Source organism: Erinaceus europaeus, chromosome 8 (genome assembly GCF_950295315.1).
Source record: "Erinaceus europaeus chromosome 8, mEriEur2.1, whole genome shotgun sequence".
NCBI lineage: Eukaryota > Metazoa > Chordata > Mammalia > Eulipotyphla > Erinaceidae > Erinaceus > Erinaceus europaeus.
The window spans coordinates 112,832,179-112,851,918 of record NC_080169.1 but is presented as its reverse complement, the minus strand read 5'-3'; the positions used below and the strand labels follow the sequence as shown (position 1 = coordinate 112,851,918).

The following is a 19,740-nucleotide window of genomic DNA, read 5'->3' as shown; positions in this document are numbered from 1 at the left end:
CTGTCTTCCCCTGCCCTCTCCATTTCTCTCTGTCCTATCCACCAACAATGGCATCAATAACCACAACAATGTTAAACAAGGGCAACAAAAGGGAAAATAAATATATTTTTTAATTAAAAAAAAAAAAGACAACCTGTTTGGCCTTACTATAAAAAAATTTTAAACTTAAAGCGAACAGTATCAAAATCCTATAGATAGCTTACAAATACATTGTATCAAGTATGAATTACTTTCACGTGCATAATTAATCATTTGATTGTTACAAAGATGATTTTATTTCTTTTCTGTAGCAAAAGAAACAAGGAGTTATGACTTACTACAACCCCACATTCAATAAGTGGATGCAGAAGTGTTTAAAGTAGGGCTTTTCTTTCCCAGGACAGAGAGAAATTAAATTGAGAGAGGAGGGGAAGAGAAAGACAGACACCTACAGATCTGCTTCACCACTTGTGAAGCAACCTCCCTGCAGGTGGGGAGCTGAGGGCTCAAACGGGGGTTCTTGCGTGGGTCCTTGCACTTTGCAATGTGTGCACTTAACCTGGTGCGCTACCGCCCAGCCCCCATCACTGTGCTATTTTTACATTATACGATTAAAAAATGTGCATACTAACAGCTAAAACTCCGGCTCAGGGTCAGTTATAGTAAATAAATGTAGAAGTAGAATTCAAAACTAGATCTAAACCAGTAGATTAAAACCAGATTGTATTTGATGAAGCCAAAGGAATGGTGGATTTGTCTTGTAGGTGCTGAGTACCAGAGATAGCCCTGGGACAAAAAGAAAAATCTTTTTATTTTTATTTTTTATACCAGAGCACTGCTCAGCGCTGTCTTATGGTGGTACAGGAGATTGAACCTGAGACATTGGAGCCTCAGGCATGAGAATCTCTGCATAACCATTATCTACCCCCGCCTGAGAAAAATCTAATCTAATGATTATGTTCTGACTCTAGTTCTGCTACATATTAATAACTTAACACAGTTGACTGATAGACTGCTTGGTTGATTGACTAATGAGAAAGAGAAAATCATACATACAGTGCCAAGGGTTAACATGGGAACCTCATGCTTGAGATTCCAGTGTCTTCACCATCACCTTCTGGGCCACTGTTTCATTTGTCACACCTTCTATATTCTGTGGCGCAAATATATATATATATATATATATATATATATGTATGTATGTATATTCATACTCAGTGATAGATTTAGTAATTATATAGTACCAACAGTTCCCATTTTATAATGGTTTGACTTAAGATTTTTCAGCATTACAGTGGTGTGTGAATGTCAGGCACTTAGTAGAAAGTATTCTTCAAAGTTGAGCCACAGCTTCTCATTTATGAGGCTAAAGAACCCTTCTATAAACTTTTGACTACCCAATAAAAACACTATGAACATTCATGTGTATGGGGGTAGCTCTATTCTATAATGCCACTACTTTCCATTTAAGACCATTCCAATTTACAGTGGGTTTATTAGTATATAACCCTGTCTTTAATTAAGGAATATTTTTGATTGAAATTGAAAAGACAGAAATTATTCTGTCTTGTGTACACAATACCTCAGTTAACCTTCAGGAGCACTATGTGAATAGAGCCTGTTCTTGGTAAAGAAATTTGGGTATAAGGAAGTCAAGTAATCTCCTCCAGGCACTTTCTCTCCTTTAGGAATTCCCTTGACCTTTACCCCATGATGTATGTTGATTCATTTGGGTTAGTTATTTCTACAGTCTTGAGTGGGTACCTCAGTGCATTCTGCTCTTTAGTTCTTCTCCCCGAGATGCTGTCATATCTCCTCTGCCCTCAAACCTCCAGAATCTCTTCTCCTAAAATATTCAGCTGACAACTTTGCTTGTCATTTCTTTCACAAAACTAGAAGCTTCCATCATAACACCCACCTGCCTGCAGTCGTGCCCAGTTTTTCTACCTTAGTACTCAGAGTGCATAAAATTTTGATCACTAGGTTCCACTCCCACTTCCCTACTTACTGACATTTTTGAGTAAATCTTTTTTATTGTTCACTTTCCTTTTCTCTCAGCCTCTATTAAAATGAAAGACTAAAAGGTGGAGGCTAGGTCATAGCACATGTTATCATGTTCAGAGACCCAGGCTCAAGCCCCTACTCCTCACATGGGGGGAAGGGGACACTTCATGGTCACTAAAGTAGGTCTGCAGCAGCTGCCTTTCTCTTTCTCCCTATTTCCTCCTCCCCTCCCAATTTCTCTCCGTCTTATCCAATTAAAAAAAGAAAAAAGTATCTGGGAGCAGTAGATTTGTAGTACTGGCACTGAGCCCACACATAACCCTGGTGGCAGAAAAAAGGAAGAAAGAAAAAGGGAAGAAATGGCTGCAGAGAACTTGTGCTGCTGTGTACCAAGCCCTAGCAGTAACCCTGATAGTAAAGAAAATTAAGTTTTATCGGGGCAGTATAAGAACTCTCTAGGGTTGGGACTGAGCATACTTTCTAAAAGTCAGTAGAGTAACTATGGCTGTCACAATAATCATAGTAGCAATAGTCGTTAATGTTTTATACTAGCTGTAGGATGATCAAGATAGAACCTGTCTAGTTTGTATTGATCAGATCAAACCTAGCTTGTTATTTACCTTCTGGACCTCATATATTATTCTGAAAAGAATGTTGAAAGGTCAAGTTTTGGATAAAAGAAAAAGAGGACATATTAGGAAATCATTGCCCAATTTTCAGACTAAACAATACCTTAGTTGAACATGTTTTTAAGTGTTTTTTAAAATAATTTTATTTCTTTATTGGATAGAGACAGACACTGAGAGAGGCTGGGGAGATACTGAAGAAGAGAAAAAGCAAGACTTCTTGAGGCTTCTCCCCTGCAGGTGTGGATCAGTAGCTTGAACCCAGGTCCTTATACATTACAGCACGTGCATTCTGCTGGGTGTGCCGCTGCTCAGCCCCCACTTTTTTTTTCAAGGAAAAAACTCCTCAGGAGAAACATATAAATATATATATATATATATATGTATATATATATATACATATATATATATATATATATATATATATATATATATATATATATATATGGTATTTATTTAGTTTGTTGCACAGACTACAAACTACTTTTACATAAATCTACAAGGCTCTCTTTAACATCTTCCGAAAATAAGAGGAATTTTCAGTTTAACTGTCTTAAATAATGTGTGACCATCTGTGTCATCAATAGCAAAGCAAAGTAGATTGATTCTAGTTCCAGTCCTAATCTCAGCCAAGTTAGTAGCTAGGACTTGTGTTTAGTATCAGCCTGTAAGGAACTATTTAGGATAGTAATTACTCTGGAACATTATATTAGGTAGGGGTTGGTGTATGACAGTCATCCACCCAGCTAGCAAATTTGAGTCCCTCCTCCTGCCCATCTTCTATTATACAGACCTGAATTTCTATTCTTTTGCTCTATTTACATAGAAAAATGTTACAGAAATAGAATTATGAAGTGAGATAAAGACTGGCAAAGCATAAATGCCGGCATGTCTCACTGGGCTGCCTTGCTGTGGACCATATTCTGGCAAGAAGCTTGGGAGCCGTCAGCCTCGGTGCTACAACTCTTCCACTTGCAGGTCTTACACTATGCATTTCAGATTTGGCAACATCTCAGACGTGTAATCACAAAAACTTCTTGAAAAGATTTTAACTGTAGCCCTTCCTCCTACTATAAAGGAAGGTGTGAACAGAACATGAATAGGCAAGATGCTAATCTTATTTGGGTACACGTGTAAGCCCATCTGCTGGTATCACCAAGATTAGAACAGCTCACAAGAGAATCATTATATTCAGCCACTGAATAAAAGGAAAGATAAAAAAGAAAAGAGGGAGTCAGGTGGTAGTGCAGCGGGTTAAGCGCACATGGCGCAAAGCTCAAGGACCAGCATAAGGATCCCGGTTTGAGCCCCCAGCTCCCCACCTGCAGAAGAGTCAATTCACAAATGGTGAAGCAGGTCTGCAGGTGTCTATCTTTCTCTCCCCCTCTGTCTTCCCCATCTCTTTTCATTTCTCTCTTATCCTATCCAACAGTGATGACAATAATAATAACTACAACAGTAGGGCAGCAGGGGCAACAAAAGGGAATATTTTTAAAAAAAAAAAAAAAAAAGGAAAAGAGAGAGATCAGGCCCACCACAACACAGCTAGGACAAGAGGGGTACACCTCCACACAGTTCGCACAATCAGAACTCTGTATCCCATCCCCTCCCCTGATAGCTTTCCTATTCTTTAACCCTCTGGGAGTATGGACCCAAGGTCATTGTGGCATGAAGAAGGTGGAAGGTGTGGCTTCTGTAATTGCTTACTCGCTGAACATGGGTGTTGACAGGTCGATCCATACTCCCAGCCTGTCTCTCTCTTTCCGTAGTGGGGAAAGGCTCTGAGGAAGTGGAGTTCCAGGACACATTGGTGGGGTTGTCTGTCCAGGGAAGTGTGATCGGCATCCTGCTAGCATCTGGAACCTGGTAGTTGAAAAGAGTGTTAATATACAAAGCCAAACAAATTGTTGACCAATCATGAACCTAAAGACTGGAGTAGTGCAGATGGAGAGTTCGGGGGTATCGTAGATTTATGCTTTCCATCTGCTTGGGTTGTGTCACAACTCAACTACTGTGTTTATATATTAATTAGCTAGCTAGCGCATTCCTACTCAGAAAATGTCTCTTCAGCCTTTGTTTTGCATTTCTCGCCACCTTATTCCTACTATATTTCTTTGTATTTTGTTTTTGTTAAAATAACTGACAACATCAAGAGTCTTTCTCTTCCATTCTTAGGACTTAATACCCATATATTTTCGTACTTGCCACCCATTTGTTGCTATTGTTTCTAATTTCAAAGGAGACTGGAACTCTTTTCAACCACCCTTTCTGTACATTAGTGTTGAGAGAGGCCTGAGCATAGACCGCAGCCCAGATGTGTGACTGAAACCCTGAGCTCAACCACCAATAAACACTGTCACCATTCAGTGTCACCTCCCGTTTCTTACTAATAAAGACGGGTACATGATGGTAGGATGGACTCACCTTGGGGTGAGAGTGTTTGCTGACACCTATCACTTGGAGTTGAGGAAATGTACCCATAAGTCAACAATTATACTAGAAGTCATTAGCCACCACCCTGCCCTATAAAAGTAATTTAAGGGGGCTGAGTGATGGCACACCTGGTTGAGCACACTTTACAATGCACAAAGACCCAGGTTTGAGTCCCTGGTCCCCACCTGCAGGGGGAAAGCGTTGTAAGTGGTGACGCAGTATTGTAGATGTCTGTCTGTCTCCCTCTCTTCCCCCTTCTCTCTCCATTTCTGGCTGTCTCTATCCAATAAAGCTAATTTAAAATTTTTAAATATTTTAAAATAATAATTAAAAAGAAAAGTTATTCCATCTTAAAAAAAACTTTTGATTGAGACCCATTTTCCTCCATCTCATTTTGCCTTTCCACGGTCACTGGAGAAACACCCCCCCCACACACACACACACACACACACACACTTTATCAGGAGGTTAATGGATTACAGCACAGTTGTTGACACATAGCTTCAACTTCTCATCTCTCCATGATAGGTGTCTGCAAGACACTGTCTTCCCCAATTCAGGTCCTTTCCCACCACTGTGTAAACAGACATATGATTGGCATCATATTTTCCTTCAATGGGAGAATGAAGTGTGTGATATAGTAGAATGTAAACAAAGTAATTTTAGAGTCAGAACAAGGTAATTTTAGATTATGATAAATGCTGTGAAGGAAAAAAAGTGTGATTTAAAGGGCTAGTTGAACAAGAAGGTGTTGTGTGTTATAAGCAGTCATTTGAAATGAAATTTTGATCTGTGTGAATGAAACATTCATAATTTTATTCTTTTGAAGAATGAGGAAGTGTATGAGAAAGCCTATAATAAACTTGACTTGCAAGTTCTCTGGTTTTAATGGTGGCACGTCTTTGCTGATACTATTTGGGTCTAAAATTGTCATTTAGAGGGAAAACTTTTTTCTTAGTGACCAAATGAATCTACATTTCAGAATCTCAAATATCTGTTCTCTCCGGTATTAAGTACGGAAAAGTAACCTTAACCAGGACACTAGGTGTATTCATTGTAGTTGTCTCTGTAGACATATATCATTGCCTTAGGCCAGACAATGTACTGCACACTGGAAATAAACAGCCCTTTCCCTCAGTGAACTCAGACAAGGTAGTTTTTAATGATAATTTTGATTACTAAGACTTATATTTAACTTTAAAATAGATTTGCCATGGTCATCATAGAGGAAATTTGCCTTTCAGTGGTTTTAAGAATATGTGTCAGTACCTCTTAAATTATATTAATTTATTGACTAAACTTTCATGTTCTAGCGGAATTTACAACCTAAAGAGATAATTATGCAGAAAAAAAAAAGATATTCATGCTTGAGGCTCTTTAAGTCCCAGATTCAGTCCCCCCATACCACCATAAGCTATAACTAAAAATAAATAAGTAAATAAGATAGAGGTCACATAGGCATTGATACGTCCAGTAGAGTGAACACATTACCATGTTCAAGGATCCAGGTTCAAGCCCTCCCTCTCTGTCTCCTCCCACTCTGTCAATTTCTATCTGTGTCACTATCCAGAAAATACATTTAAAAAAAACAAAAACATGAACCTAGACATGTAAGAATAATAAAATGGGGAGTCGGGTGGTAACACAGCGGATTAAGCGCACATGGTACAAAGTGCAGGGACTGGCCTAAGGATCCCGGTTTGAACCCCTGACTCCCCACCTGCAGGAGGGTCACTTCATAGGCAGTGAAGCGGTGTCTATCTTTCTCTCCCCCTCTCTTGTCTTCCCCATCTCTCTCGATTTCTCTCTGTCCTATCCAACACTAACAGCAAGGGCAATAAAATGGGGGAAATAGCCTCAAGAAGCAGTGGATTCATAGTGCATACACCAAACCCCAGCAATAACCCTGGAGGCAATAAATAAATAAATATAAATTAAAAAACTAATAATAATAAAACAGGAATCAGGCTTTTGTTATAATAGATATAAGCTGAACAGTGAAAAATAATTCTTAGTTTAGGGTATATTGGGAAAACTCCAATTAAAATTTATGTTCAGTGTCAAAGGATAGTTAAAGGAGGGGTAGGTAGAGAATAGACTGAAAACTAACTTGGAGGGAGTTGGTGTGGGAGGGGGCATATTGCACTGGTGGGTTAAATACCAAGATATATTTATAGGACATGGATAAATAGGTTTGGCTGGAGTGACAGGTTTGTATTAGTAAATAGTGAAAGGCAGAGCAAATTTAAGGGAAGACGAAATTTTGGTTATACCGTAATAATGATATGTTCCTATAATCCTAAATTCATTTACAGTCTATTTTACTATTTTTCACAATTACATCTGCAGTTGTCTCATGATTATAAAACAAGTCTTTGTTTACACTCCTATGTTCTATAGATTTCAAGGCCCAAGTCTTTAGTCCTACTGAGGTTAAAATGATGTTTTGTTTTTCAGTTACTTACACGCCAAGTCAATCATCCACAGAGACCTCAAGAGTAATAGTATCCTTCCTGAAATTGGTCTTCGAAGTTTGAAAACATCCTGACTTTTTCTTCTGCATTTTATCTTCACATTCTGTTTTCAAAAAATTTTTTTTTCATTCTGAGTTCAGTATACTGTAAAGAAAATTCATAAATGGGTTTGAATGAGAATATATTAGTATACTAAAGTAAGGTCTTACAACCTGTTTGGGGTTTCTGAATGTTTAAGCATCTCCAAAACAAAATTCAGGTTTTTGTGATTAAAGAACTGTTTTATTTATTTCCTTATTTATTGCTCACTGGTACTTTTTCAGTTGTAAAGCAGTTTTGTAACTCTCTTCTGATTTATTTCAGCCCTCTGACCTTTTCCCATGTAGTTGAATGCTCTAAATTACACAACAACAAGGTGAAAGAAAAAACAAGAAAAAACTCAAAGCTTTTCTTTTCTCCAAAACCCATGTTAAGGGTCTGTCAGCCAACGTCAGCAACGTAAAGAAGAACCTATATAACTTTCCCAGCAGTGCCAAATGGCTGTTTGGGTCTGCATGACTAAAATTTCGTGGGATAGTTTCAGGGTCTCCTACAAGTTTGGGAAAACATTCCCTCAGCCCCATTTTACTGCATTTCAAGCCCACAAAATTGTAAAAGCAATCTTAAAAGAGTCTATGGGCCGGGTGGTGGCGCACCTGGTTGAGCACATGTGCTATAGTGCACAAGGACCCAGGTTTGAGTACCCGGTCCCCACCTGCAGGGGGAAAGCTTCACAAGTGGTGAAGCAGGGCTACAGGTGTCTCTCTGTCTCTCTCCCCCTCTGCCACCCCCTTCCCTCTCCATTTCTGGCTGTCTTTATCTAATAAATAAAGATTAAAAAAATAATTTAAAAGAGTCTAATAAACCAAATAGAAGTAATTATTTAGAAAACATTTATCAACTTTAAGAGGAAATACAAAGAACTATGCCTTTTTTAAAAAGTCATATGGCAGAAATACAGAAATTAGATCTCCTACCTAATTTTTCATAATGCTTATTCTTATAGGAAAATGAGATCTATTATTTTCCCTTACTTATTACACCTCAGATATTTTTCTTCATGAAGACCTCACAGTAAAAATAGGTGATTTTGGTCTAGCCACAGTGAAATCTCGATGGAGTGGGTCCCATCAGTTTGAACAGTTATCTGGATCCATATTGTGGATGGTAAGAATTGAGGTTCTTTCTCTCTTAATTATTTTTTTGGACCCTGAGATGCATTTACATTACTAGAAAGTCACAGAAGGTTTTCACAATAGCATTTTCATAGTTTTCTAGCCTTCACAAAAATCAGTGTTGATATTTTTTATGTAATAGATTTTAACTTTTTTATCTTTAAAAATATAATGAAACCAGTTTTAGTGTCTCTATAACAAATACACAAATATAGAAATCACTGCTTTAATTTTATCCCACATTGTTTCTTTAAACTGTTTTGTGTTCATAATATTCTGAATACTGTTTTAAAAAGAAAACAAGTTTGCAATTTAACCATTTTTAAGATTTTGCTAAGATACTTCCTTTTAAGACAAGCCCTGTTTCTCGGTCTTATGTAAGCCTAAAATGAAAAGTTGCTTCCTTTAGACAGAAAGAGTTATATAATTAGGGGTAACAGAGAGGGAAAGACAAGCAGAAAAAGGGAGAGGGATGGTAGATTGTACTGTGCCGCCCTGGATGGCTTTGTCTTTTTCTTATGCCTGTTTCTATATGTGATAGAGAAGAAAGAAAAACTATGAAAGAAGCAGCTAAAACTTCTGTCCAGTTCCTTCTGCAGTCTATGGAAAGGATAGTCATTGGAATCACTCCAAGCCAGCAGTTCTCAAAAGGGTCCCTAAGACTTTTTCAGAAACCTCCTAAATTCCTCCCTGTATGTAACCAGATTTTCTTCATATCCCTCAAATTAATGCAAGAACAGATACGTAACTTTGGTTGGCTGCTTTTAAACCAGATCTTCAGAAAATAGCATTACTGTTTTTCTCACTAAGCTTTTTTCTTTTCAAAAATACACTTCACTAATAATGGGTGTTGGTAAACATGGAATAGCTGTTATTTTATTATTTAAGCTGATACTACTTTGTTTTTCAGTTGAATTTTAATGTGATAAAAAATTGTATATATAGTCCACATAAACAAATGCTTGAATTCCCCCATTATTTTTAATACTGAAAGAGTCCTGAGTGCAGAAAGATTGAGGACTGCTTAAAGTTAAGAACAGGTGTGCTAAAACTCTTAATAAGACTTTGAGCTTGAAATAGCTGGATCTGCACTAAGATTTGGAGGCCACGCTGGCAGAACAGAAAAGCTGCGAGGACTTTTGAAACCTTAGTCTTTGTTCCCTAAACTATCTATAGCAGCCCCCGAGAAGGGACTTTCAAGAGAGTGTCCTGAGTTAGTCCAGATAATATTAGGGTTAAATTCAGCTATGAGTTCATGCAACAGTAACTGGAATTAGGGCAAGTGGCAAATTGGAAGGAGGTATTAGATTTAGGAATCATGTGTTCTTATGCCCTGTTTGACTTTTTTTTTTTCTTTCTTTCTTTCTTTTTTCTTTTTTTTACCAGAGCAATGCTCTGACATGATGATACCAAGGATTAAACCTGAGACCTCTCAGCCTTGGGCATAAAAGTCTGTTTGTAATCCACTGTGCTGTTCCCCTACTCCTATCCTGCACATTTCTTAATCTCCTCCAAGTCTGTCTGTCTTTAATTTGGGGTCAGAATAGTGAATTTCTAACACCATTTCTATTTCTAAGATTCAGCAACTAGAGCTAACTAGGGGTCTTTTGGTTGTTTTTTTTTTTTTGTCTTTATCATAATCATAAATTTAGATGTTTAATAAATAATGATAAAAAATAAGTGATATAAGCACCGGAATCTGGATCTCAAGCATCTTTATGGCACATGCTTTTTAACAAAATGGTTCACTATTCTAAGAAGGGGTGAGAACAAATTATAGTTGCTGAAGTCATAAAAACAAATTGGGTTTACACACACACACACACACACACACACACACTTTTCAAAACCTAAATTGCAAAGTAACAACACTTTTTAAAGTTGTATTTGAAAGCAGGATTGTTAGTCAAGTGCCAGAGTTCTCCTTTTCTAAAATTTTGCATAGATTGTTGATAGATTACTATTCTTTTTTTTTATTTGTTTGTTTGTTTGTTATTGGATAGAGACAGAGAAACTGAGAGGGGAAGGGAAGATAGAGAGGGGGAGAGACAGACACCCACAGCCCTGCTTCATCGTTTGTGAAGGTTACCCTCCTGCAGGTGGGGACAAAGTGCTTGAACCCTGCAGACTGATATGTGTGCTTAGCCAGCTACACCACCACCTCACTCCTCTCAAGTTCTTTAAATGCATATATTTCAGTTCTGAGTATATATTCCTTTAAACGCTTAGTGTTTCAAATTTATAAGCTGATTGAATTTGGACACTGGGCTTAAATTGCTAAGGCATTTTTAATAGTGACCTTTTTTGAAATATTACTATATCTTATTCATTATTGGATAAAAGACAGAAATTGAGATGGGTGGGGAGATATGGAGAAAGACAGATACCTGCAGACTTGCTCTGGCCAGGGGCTTGAACTTGTGTCCTATGCGCATTGTAATGTGAGCACTTAACCAGGTGCGCCACCTCCTGGCCCTGATTTTTTTTTCTTTAAGCAGGATATATTTATTGAGAGAGAAAAAATGGACTAGGACACAGCTCTGTCACAGCTGATCAGAGATGGAACTCAAGATCTCATGCTTGCAAATCCAATGCTTCTCCCACTGCGCCACCTCCTGGGCCACTAGATTATGACAGGAACTTTTCTGTTCTGATTTTGTTGATGTTGAAACCTAGATAGGTAGGTTCATTATTTATTCTCTCAGGCTGAGCCTTAAAATAGGAAAAAATCTGATCAGTCTCTTGCATGTTGAATAAACCCTTCAGAAGCCCTTCACCATCTGTAGAGTAGGAGAGAAGAGCTTCATAACTAATGTTATATGGTATTCTAAATCATTTGTAATGGTTACAACTTTGTTTTGATCTTAAAAGGAAAAATGAACATTTGTGAAAAATGTTACAAAATCACTAAATTAAGGACCATTCCATACAAACAGGTGACATACAACTTTTTTCCCAAGCTACCAATAGCAGGGAGATAAAATTGAGGTTTAAAAAGATAATTCACAACAAGGGCAACAAAAGGGAATAAATAAATAAATATTTTAAAAAGACAGTTCTGCTGCTTTACTACTCTGGTAATTACTACTCTGGTCCTCATAAAAATAATTAAATCCAGGATTTGAAAATTGAATCATAACCAGCCCTCTCATTACTCTGGTTTATTCATATCATAGTTGCACTGTATTAATAAAAAAACAATTATCAATAAGGTATCATAAAACAGGCACAACCTTCTCCATCCCGCTCCCATCCTTTTCCTCTCATCCAGAACTCGCACACATCTTCCACGAGCGGTTCTGAATCTTGGCTTGACGTTGAAATCATCAAGGGGGCTCTTGAAAATAGAATCCCATTCCCAGAGTCTGATGTTAGACTAGAATGTGCTGGGATGTGCCTGGATGTTGAGAAGTTAAAGGCTGCACAAATGATTCTGACTGGCAGCTGCGGTACAGTACCATTGCTGCCCTGCCTCGTGAGGTGGTCTGACCAGTAACCCGTGTTTCATGCCAGGTCTTTCCAGCTGTCTCTGCAGAATTAATTTGGTATCAAAATACGGTTTTCACAAATTTTTTTAATTCAGCAATTCCTTTGATATTCCAAATGAAATAACACAGAAAATACTAAACCACCCACTAATTAAAGTTCATATAAACAGCAACTAAGAAATCTAGCTATAGAATACAGTGACTGAAATGTATAAAAATTCAGCGGATACAGTTTGGTCTCTGTCTTTACCCCAAGAAACAGCAGTCTAGGGTAGGTATAAAAGATTCTTTATACCATCTTTTACTAAATCTACTGATCTCTAACTTCTGTTAATAAAAGCATCCCTGCATTTATATCTCCCTGTTGGAGGCAGGAAAGGGATTTACCAGTCTCAAAATATTGCCATTCTTGCCTAAAGTGCCCTGAGCTGAGAAAAATCATTTACCTAACTTGGAGTAAATCAGGGGCATTCAAATGAAAATGGTGAGATTTTGTGTGGAAAATCAACTGATAAAATCATAAAGCCTTAGTAACACAGTATATGGAATCTGAGCTAATGCTGCATGTCTCCAAGTTGACGGAGTGCTTTTTGTCTTTGGTTTTATTTCCTTGACCACTAGCAAGAGAATTGACTAAATGTTAGATGGATCATTTAAAATTAAAGACATTATTCTTTAAATTACGATAGTTTGATTATAATAGCTTTATTACTAAAGCATGGTGTGAAAAAATGAACTAGAATATTTTTCTCTTTATGTTCTCACAGGCACCAGAAGTGATCAGAATGCAAGATAAAAACCCATATAGCTTTCAATCAGATGTATATGCTTTTGGGATTGTTCTGTATGAACTCATGACTGGACAGTTACCTTACTCAAACATCAACAACAGGGATCAGGTAAATATTAGCATCTCTTAGGTTTATTCCACTGTTTGCATAATGCTTCCAGCTATAGAAGTGTTGACTCCTGGGCAAACAAGAAAAACACACATCTTGATCTTTGTTACACATTTTAGAAATATTTTTGTACTTTTTGGCAATAACAACATGTAAGACCTGGAAATAATCATTCATCAGTGCTGTAGTGGAGTGAAATTCCTGGTCTGGGTAGAAACTAGAGATCCGGGAGTTGGGCGGTAGCACAGCGGGTTAAGCACACGTGGCGTGAAGTGCAAGGACCGGCTTAAGGATCCCGGTTTGAGCCCTGGCTCCCCACCTGCAGGGGAGTCACTTCACAGGTGGTGAAGCAGATCTGTAGGTGTCTATCTTTCTTTCCCCTCTCTGTCTTCCCCTCCTCTCTCCATTTCTCTCTGTCCTATTAACAATGACAACATCAACAACAATAATAAGTACAACAATGAAAAACAACAAGGGCAACAAAAGGGAAAATAAATATTAAAAAGAAAGAAACTAGAGATCCAGCAATGAATATGCCTCAGATTTCTTGACAACGATAAGAGTGGTCTCTGCCGCTGCAGCCTCTGGGCGTTGTGCCCTTCACTCTGTCACAGCTGTGCCTTGAGAGCAGGTATCCATTAGGTTGTGAACGTCTTCATTCCTTTCAGTTAGTGACCATGAGGGTGGGTGAGAGGGCTGTTTGACCATGTGTTCATTTTCCCATAATGGGAACCCTGATTTTTACTTCTCCCACTGATTTCCTGTTCTCTGTACCTTCCCTTCCAAAAGGATCCAACATAGTCTCTTGTGGCTCTTTGCCTTTTCTGTATCAGTCATATTAAATCTATAGAGGTGGTTTGTGGTTGTTTTTGTTTTCATTTTTTGGATAAAGAAATTGAGAGGGAAGGGAGAGATAGAGAAGGAAAGAGAAAAAGAGATACTTGCAGCACTGCTTCACCACTCATGAAGCATTTCTCCTGCACACGGGGACTGAGGGCTTGAACCTGGGTCTTTGTTCAGTGCTCATTGTAAATGTACGCTCTATCAGGTACGCCACCACCCAGCCCCCACGTTTTTAAAATAGTTTAAGATAAATTAACTTGTCTTTACTACAGTTATCTTGAAAGAGGGAGGGAGGGAATAGAGGAGCAATTTTGCTCAGTATATACATTAGAAAGCAACAGTTGATTAAGTTGTGATATTTATATTTTAAGCTGTGATGTAAAGAATCGTCTGTTATATGAAGAGTTTGTTTAAAAAAAAAAAAATGAAGATGCAGGGCCTGGGCAGTAGGTAGTGCAGCGGGTTAAGCACACATGGTGCAAAGCGCAAGAATGGACATAAAGATCCTGGTTCAAGCCCCCAGCTCCCCACCTGCAATGGGGTCGCTTCACAAGCAGTGAAGCAGGTCTGCAGGTGTCTGTCTTTCTCTTCCTCTCTCTATCTTCTCCTCTCTTTATTTCTCTGTCCTATCCAACAACGATAGCAATAACAACAACAATAATAATAACAACAAGGGCAACAAAAGGGAAAAAATAGCCTTCAGGAGCAGTGGATTCATAGTGCAGGCACTGAGCCCCAGCAATAACCCTGGAGGCAAAAAAAAAAAAAAAAAAACGAAGATGCTGGGGTGAGGGGATAGCACAGTAGTTTACAGATCAGACTTTCATGCTAGAGGCTGAGGTCCTAGGTTCAATTCTAGTACCACCACTAGCCAAAGTTGAACATTACTATCATCAAAAGAAAAAGGAAAAACCAACCAAACAGGAAAAAACAAAACAAACAACAGACTGCTATAGCAGACTCCAATTCAGTGATGTAGAGTCCAGGCATGTGTGTTTACTGTTAGCTTTTCCAGGTGATTCTGAACATACCAACGCTGAGCATAGCCAGTCTCAAGAATTAAAAACTAGAGAATTGGGAGTCGGGCGTTAGCGCAGTGGGTTAAGCGCAGGTGGCGCAAAGCACAAGGTCGGCATAAGAATCCCGGTTCGAGCCCCTGGCTCCCCACCTGCAGGGGAGTCTCGCTTCACAAGCGGTGAAGCAGGTCTGCAGGTGTCTATCTTTCTCTGCCCCTGTCTTCCCCTCCTCTCTCCATTTCTCTCTGTCCTATCTAACAACGACAACATCAGTAACAATAATAACTACAACAACAACGAAAAACAAGGACAACAAAAGAGAAAATAAATAAAATTTAAAAAAAAACTAGAGAATTAATGTTTTATGTGTTTTATCATAGCCTCTGACCTACTGTATTACTTCATCTAATGTGTGTGCGCATCTGTCTTGGTTAGTGTTTTGATGAAAGCATCTGAGTGACTTTCTCACTAACAGTCTCAGTTGCATTATGAGAGAAGTAATCTAAACTGTCATTGGTCTGTCTAAGCTTATTGAATCATTCTGTAGCCAGCTTTGACCCAGTAGTGATAATGGAGTCTTTTATTTTGTGATTTTTTTTAATGACTGTATTTGTATCCAATTTCCAAAACTCATACTACTCAGTCTACTTGATAGTTTTATAATGTTGAATCTTAGCTTTGAGTGTTGAAACCTGCTATCTTAAGTCTACATGAAGCTAAGATTCCAGATGAACTAAAATAACATAACCGAAGCGTTGTGCTCATTGTATGTTCTTGTGACATATCTTGATCTCTGACATTTGATGGTGGCTGCCTGGAGAGCAGAATTGTGTGTAAATAGCAAACATCACATGCTCTGCCTTCTGCAGTGTATTAACCGGGCCATGTAGCATAGTGATCTGTGTTCTTGGGCCAGGTGGAGGTGCATCTACTTGAGCGCACGTTATAATACCACCTGCAAATGGGAAGTTTCACAAGCGGTGAAGCAGTGCTTTAGGTGTATGTCTTCCTCTCTGTCTCCCCCATCCCTCTCAGTTTCAGTCTCCATCCAATAAATAAGAGAAAAGCTAATTATTAAAAATAATAATCTGTGTTCTGTTAATTTTCTTAGGCACATTATCTTTCTAGAGAAATTACTAGGGAATTTCAGTTTAGTTTTAGTTGATTTGTCACAGAGACAACAGCAAAACTAATAAGAATGAATGGGCCTAAGATCTGGATGAGATCTGTTTGTCAACAAATAGTTTATTTTGGGGGTCGGGCGGTAGCACAGTGGGTTAAGCGCACATGGCACAAAGCGCAAGGACCGGCATAAGGATCTTGGTTCAAGCCCCCGGCTCCCCACCTGCAGGGGAGTCGATTCACAAACGGTGAAGCAGGTCTGCAGGTGTCTGTCTTTCTCCCCCTCCCCCGTCTTCCCCTCCTCTCCATTTCTCTCTGTCCTATCCAACAACAAAGGCATCTATAACAACAATAATAATAACAAGGGCAGCAAAGGGGGAAAAATTAGCCTCCAGGAGCAGTGGATTTGTGGTGCAGGCACCAGGCCCCAGCAATAACCCTGGAGACCAAAACAACAAAGAGTTTATTTTAATAAAAATACAGTATGGTAGTCTGGGAGGTGGTGCAGTAGGTAAGGCACTAGACTCTCATGAGGTCCTGAGTTCAATCCCTGGCAGCACATGTACCAGAGTGATGTCTGGTTCTTTCTCTCTCTCTCTCCTATCTTTCTCATTAATAAATAAATTCTTAAAAATATAGAGAGAGTATGGAAATAACCACTGTCTCCAGAATATGATTAAAAAGCATCCCAGATTTGTGCACTCACCCACTTCTTGACATTTTAGGTGCTTTGTCCTCCAGGGGAGTATAATAAATGATGTGGCAAGGCCTTACTCTCCAGGAGAGAAGTGAGTGAGTGACCAACAAAAGGGTAAGGCCTTTACTAGTTAATTCTTTCTGACAGTATAGTTAGAACTTCCTGGAATCTGTCAGTATTTGATGAAGCAGAGGCAATAAGAGAATGATAAGCCCCTCCCACTGTTCCCAACTATTTCATTACCTACTGCTTTCTTCAAATCGTATCTCCGTGAAAATCTCTGCTTGAACTCATAACTCTCTCCATCTTTCCCCAGTGAAGTAAACCCAGGTGTTGCTTCACAGGCCTTTGATTTGATTCTTCTTTCTCTTGTACTGTGCACTGTGGATCAAAGTATATGATCTCAGATTGGACTTCTGTTTGAAAATCTTTTTTTTTTTTTTTTTTTACCAGAGCACTGATCAGCTCTGGTTTATCTACCCCTGCCCTGAAAACCTTTTTTTTTTTTCTAATAATTTTTTTTTTCCTCATGGAGTGCTGGGCAGATTTTTTTTTTTATCATGTAATGTAGTTTTTGTTTGTTTGTTTGTTTGTTTTTTTGGTCACCAGGGTTATTGCTGGGGCTCGATGCCTACACTATAAATCCACTGCTCCTAGAGGCTAATTTTTGCCTTTTGTTGCCCTTGTTATTTATTGTTGTTGTTATTGTTCTTGTCACCGCTGCTGTTGTTGGATAGGACACAGAGAAATCGAGAGAGATGGGGAAACCAAAGGGGGGGGGGAGAGAGATAGACACCTGCAGACCTACTTCACTACTTGTGAAGTGACCCCCCTGGAAGTGGAGAGCCGAGGGCTCGAACTAGGATCCTTATGCCGGTCTTTGCACTTTGAACCATGTGCACTTAACCTGCTGTGCTATCATCCGGCCCCCAGGAATCATAATCTTACATGCTCATCCTCATAGTCTGAATGGTAGGTTCTCTAAATTCAGAGCACCGTTCTATAATGGTAGGCCTTGGACTGGCCAGCACCTGACCTCTCCCGAGATCTTTTTTTATTTTCAACTATAATGAGAGATTATACACACACACACACACACACACACACAAAATGCTCCTAGTTATAAAGATCAACTCTTTCCCCAAATCTCTTTCTCTTTGAGGGAAGGCCAGCCACCCCTGTGTTACTCTGTATACCATTTTTCCATTACTTAACTCCAGTACTAAAAGTCAGAAACGTTCTTCTTCTTCGTCTTCGTCTTAGTTTTCTTCCTCCTCTTCTCCTCCCTTCCCCTTCCTCCCTTCTCTCTTCATTCAGTTCTCTAATTATCCTACTCCCTCATCCCCCTCTCCTTCAGTGGATCTTCTCTACTTAATTTGTGACTAAATGTGCTCACTTTGGAAGGTAAAATGACAAGTTAAATAGATTCTACCTTTATGGCTTTCCTTAGAACACAAGTGCTACGTGAATAGGTAACACTTGATAATTTCTAGTGTATTCCAGTTATTTGCTGTCTAGCAAACTACCCATAGAGTAGTGGCATAAGCAGTTTGGAAAACTGCACCTTACATTGCTCTCAATAGGAAATATCACTATTAGGTCTTTCACATAATAGTGGCTGGAGAAAGTCACTGAATGTTAAGGTCTATACTCCAATTATTTTCATACAATTTTGATACCATGTGCTAAGCACCATAGAATATAGGGTCATCAAAAATCACTGGACCAGCTACATAGAAAAGGGCTTGGGGGGTGGGGGGGCTGGGCAGTAGTGCAGCAGATTAGGTGCACATGGCACGAAGCGCCAGAACCAGCGTAAGGATCCCGGTTCGAGCCCCCGGCTCCCCACCTGCAGGGGGGTCGCTTCGCAGGTGGTGAAGCAGGTCTGCAGGTGTCTGTCTTTCCTCCTCTCTGTCTTCCCCATCTCTCTCCATTGCTCTCTGTCCTATCCAACAACAACAGGTATTTTTAAGGCTCCAACTTGGGGCAACCACAGCTAAGAGAGTGTCTCCCAGGAAGTTGGTGTCACACTGCCCAAAGTATTAAGTCTCCCATCAGTGTTTTGTTCTTGGTTTTTAGTGATTCCTTAATTCTGAGGAGTCCAGTCAGTTTTGACAAGAAGGAAGGGGGCATGAATTGCACAGTTTGACTATATGATTACAGGGAGAATACAAAAATGAATAAAACTGTATTAAACTGAATTAACTGTATTAACTGAATAAAGCTGTGCTCTCATTGGAATTGACAGTTGAGGTGTGTGAGAGATGCTCTTGAGGAAAAACCAGCACGCGCTCCAGGATTACCAGGAAAAAGTTCCAGAGGTGCAAAGTGTACTTTGGGGATGAAGTAAACAGTCCCAGAATTCCAGAGTGAGGGACTCATTTGCAGTAAGGTGCCACGCAAGCATTCCACTCAGTAATTGCACCTAGGGAAGGTTTTTCCCTTCTTGCTGTTTCTCCTCAGTCAGTTCTCTCAACAGATGTGTAGGTATTGTACCTCCTATGTGCTCTGCTTTCTTTTCTTTTTCTTTTAAGACTTAATAACATGAAAGAGAATCAGAGTAACATTCTTGGCATATATAACTAAACTCTGAACCCATTCATGCTCACTGCTCTAGCCACTGCGTAAGTACTGGGACCACTGCTCTGCTCTTAACTTACTTCTGTGAGAAATACAAAATAGTGAGTTATTCTCAACTATTTCCTCACAGTCCTCTGGAAAAGGTGAAATACATATATACCTTTTTGTACATTTTCAGTTAGTATCAAAATAGTTTAATCTTGAGTAAATATTATAAAAAATGTAATCTAATGTTAATATTTAATAATAAAACCAGCATGTATAAATATGCATTGCTTTATACATTCTCTTATTGCATCTAATAAAATCTAAAATTCATACTGACTTAATACCTGCCATCACTCATCATACATAAAATTTTATAT

At 38.9% G+C, this 19,740-nt stretch overlaps 1 protein-coding gene across 4 annotated transcripts in view; it reads left to right on the top strand.

The window, feature by feature from the left end:
- The window catches only part of BRAF (B-Raf proto-oncogene, serine/threonine kinase), a 142,278-nt gene that overhangs the window by 100,915 nt on the left and 21,623 nt on the right, over positions 1-19,740 (top strand). For all 4 annotated transcript variants that reach the window (XM_060196706.1, XM_016192119.2, XM_060196704.1 and 1 more), the window contains 3 exons: positions 7,500-7,546; positions 8,604-8,722; positions 12,986-13,117. In XM_060196706.1, the coding sequence (XP_060052689.1) occupies positions 7,500-7,546; positions 8,604-8,722; positions 12,986-13,117 (298 nt within the window). The remainder of the gene's footprint in view (positions 1-7,499; positions 7,547-8,603; positions 8,723-12,985; positions 13,118-19,740) is intronic.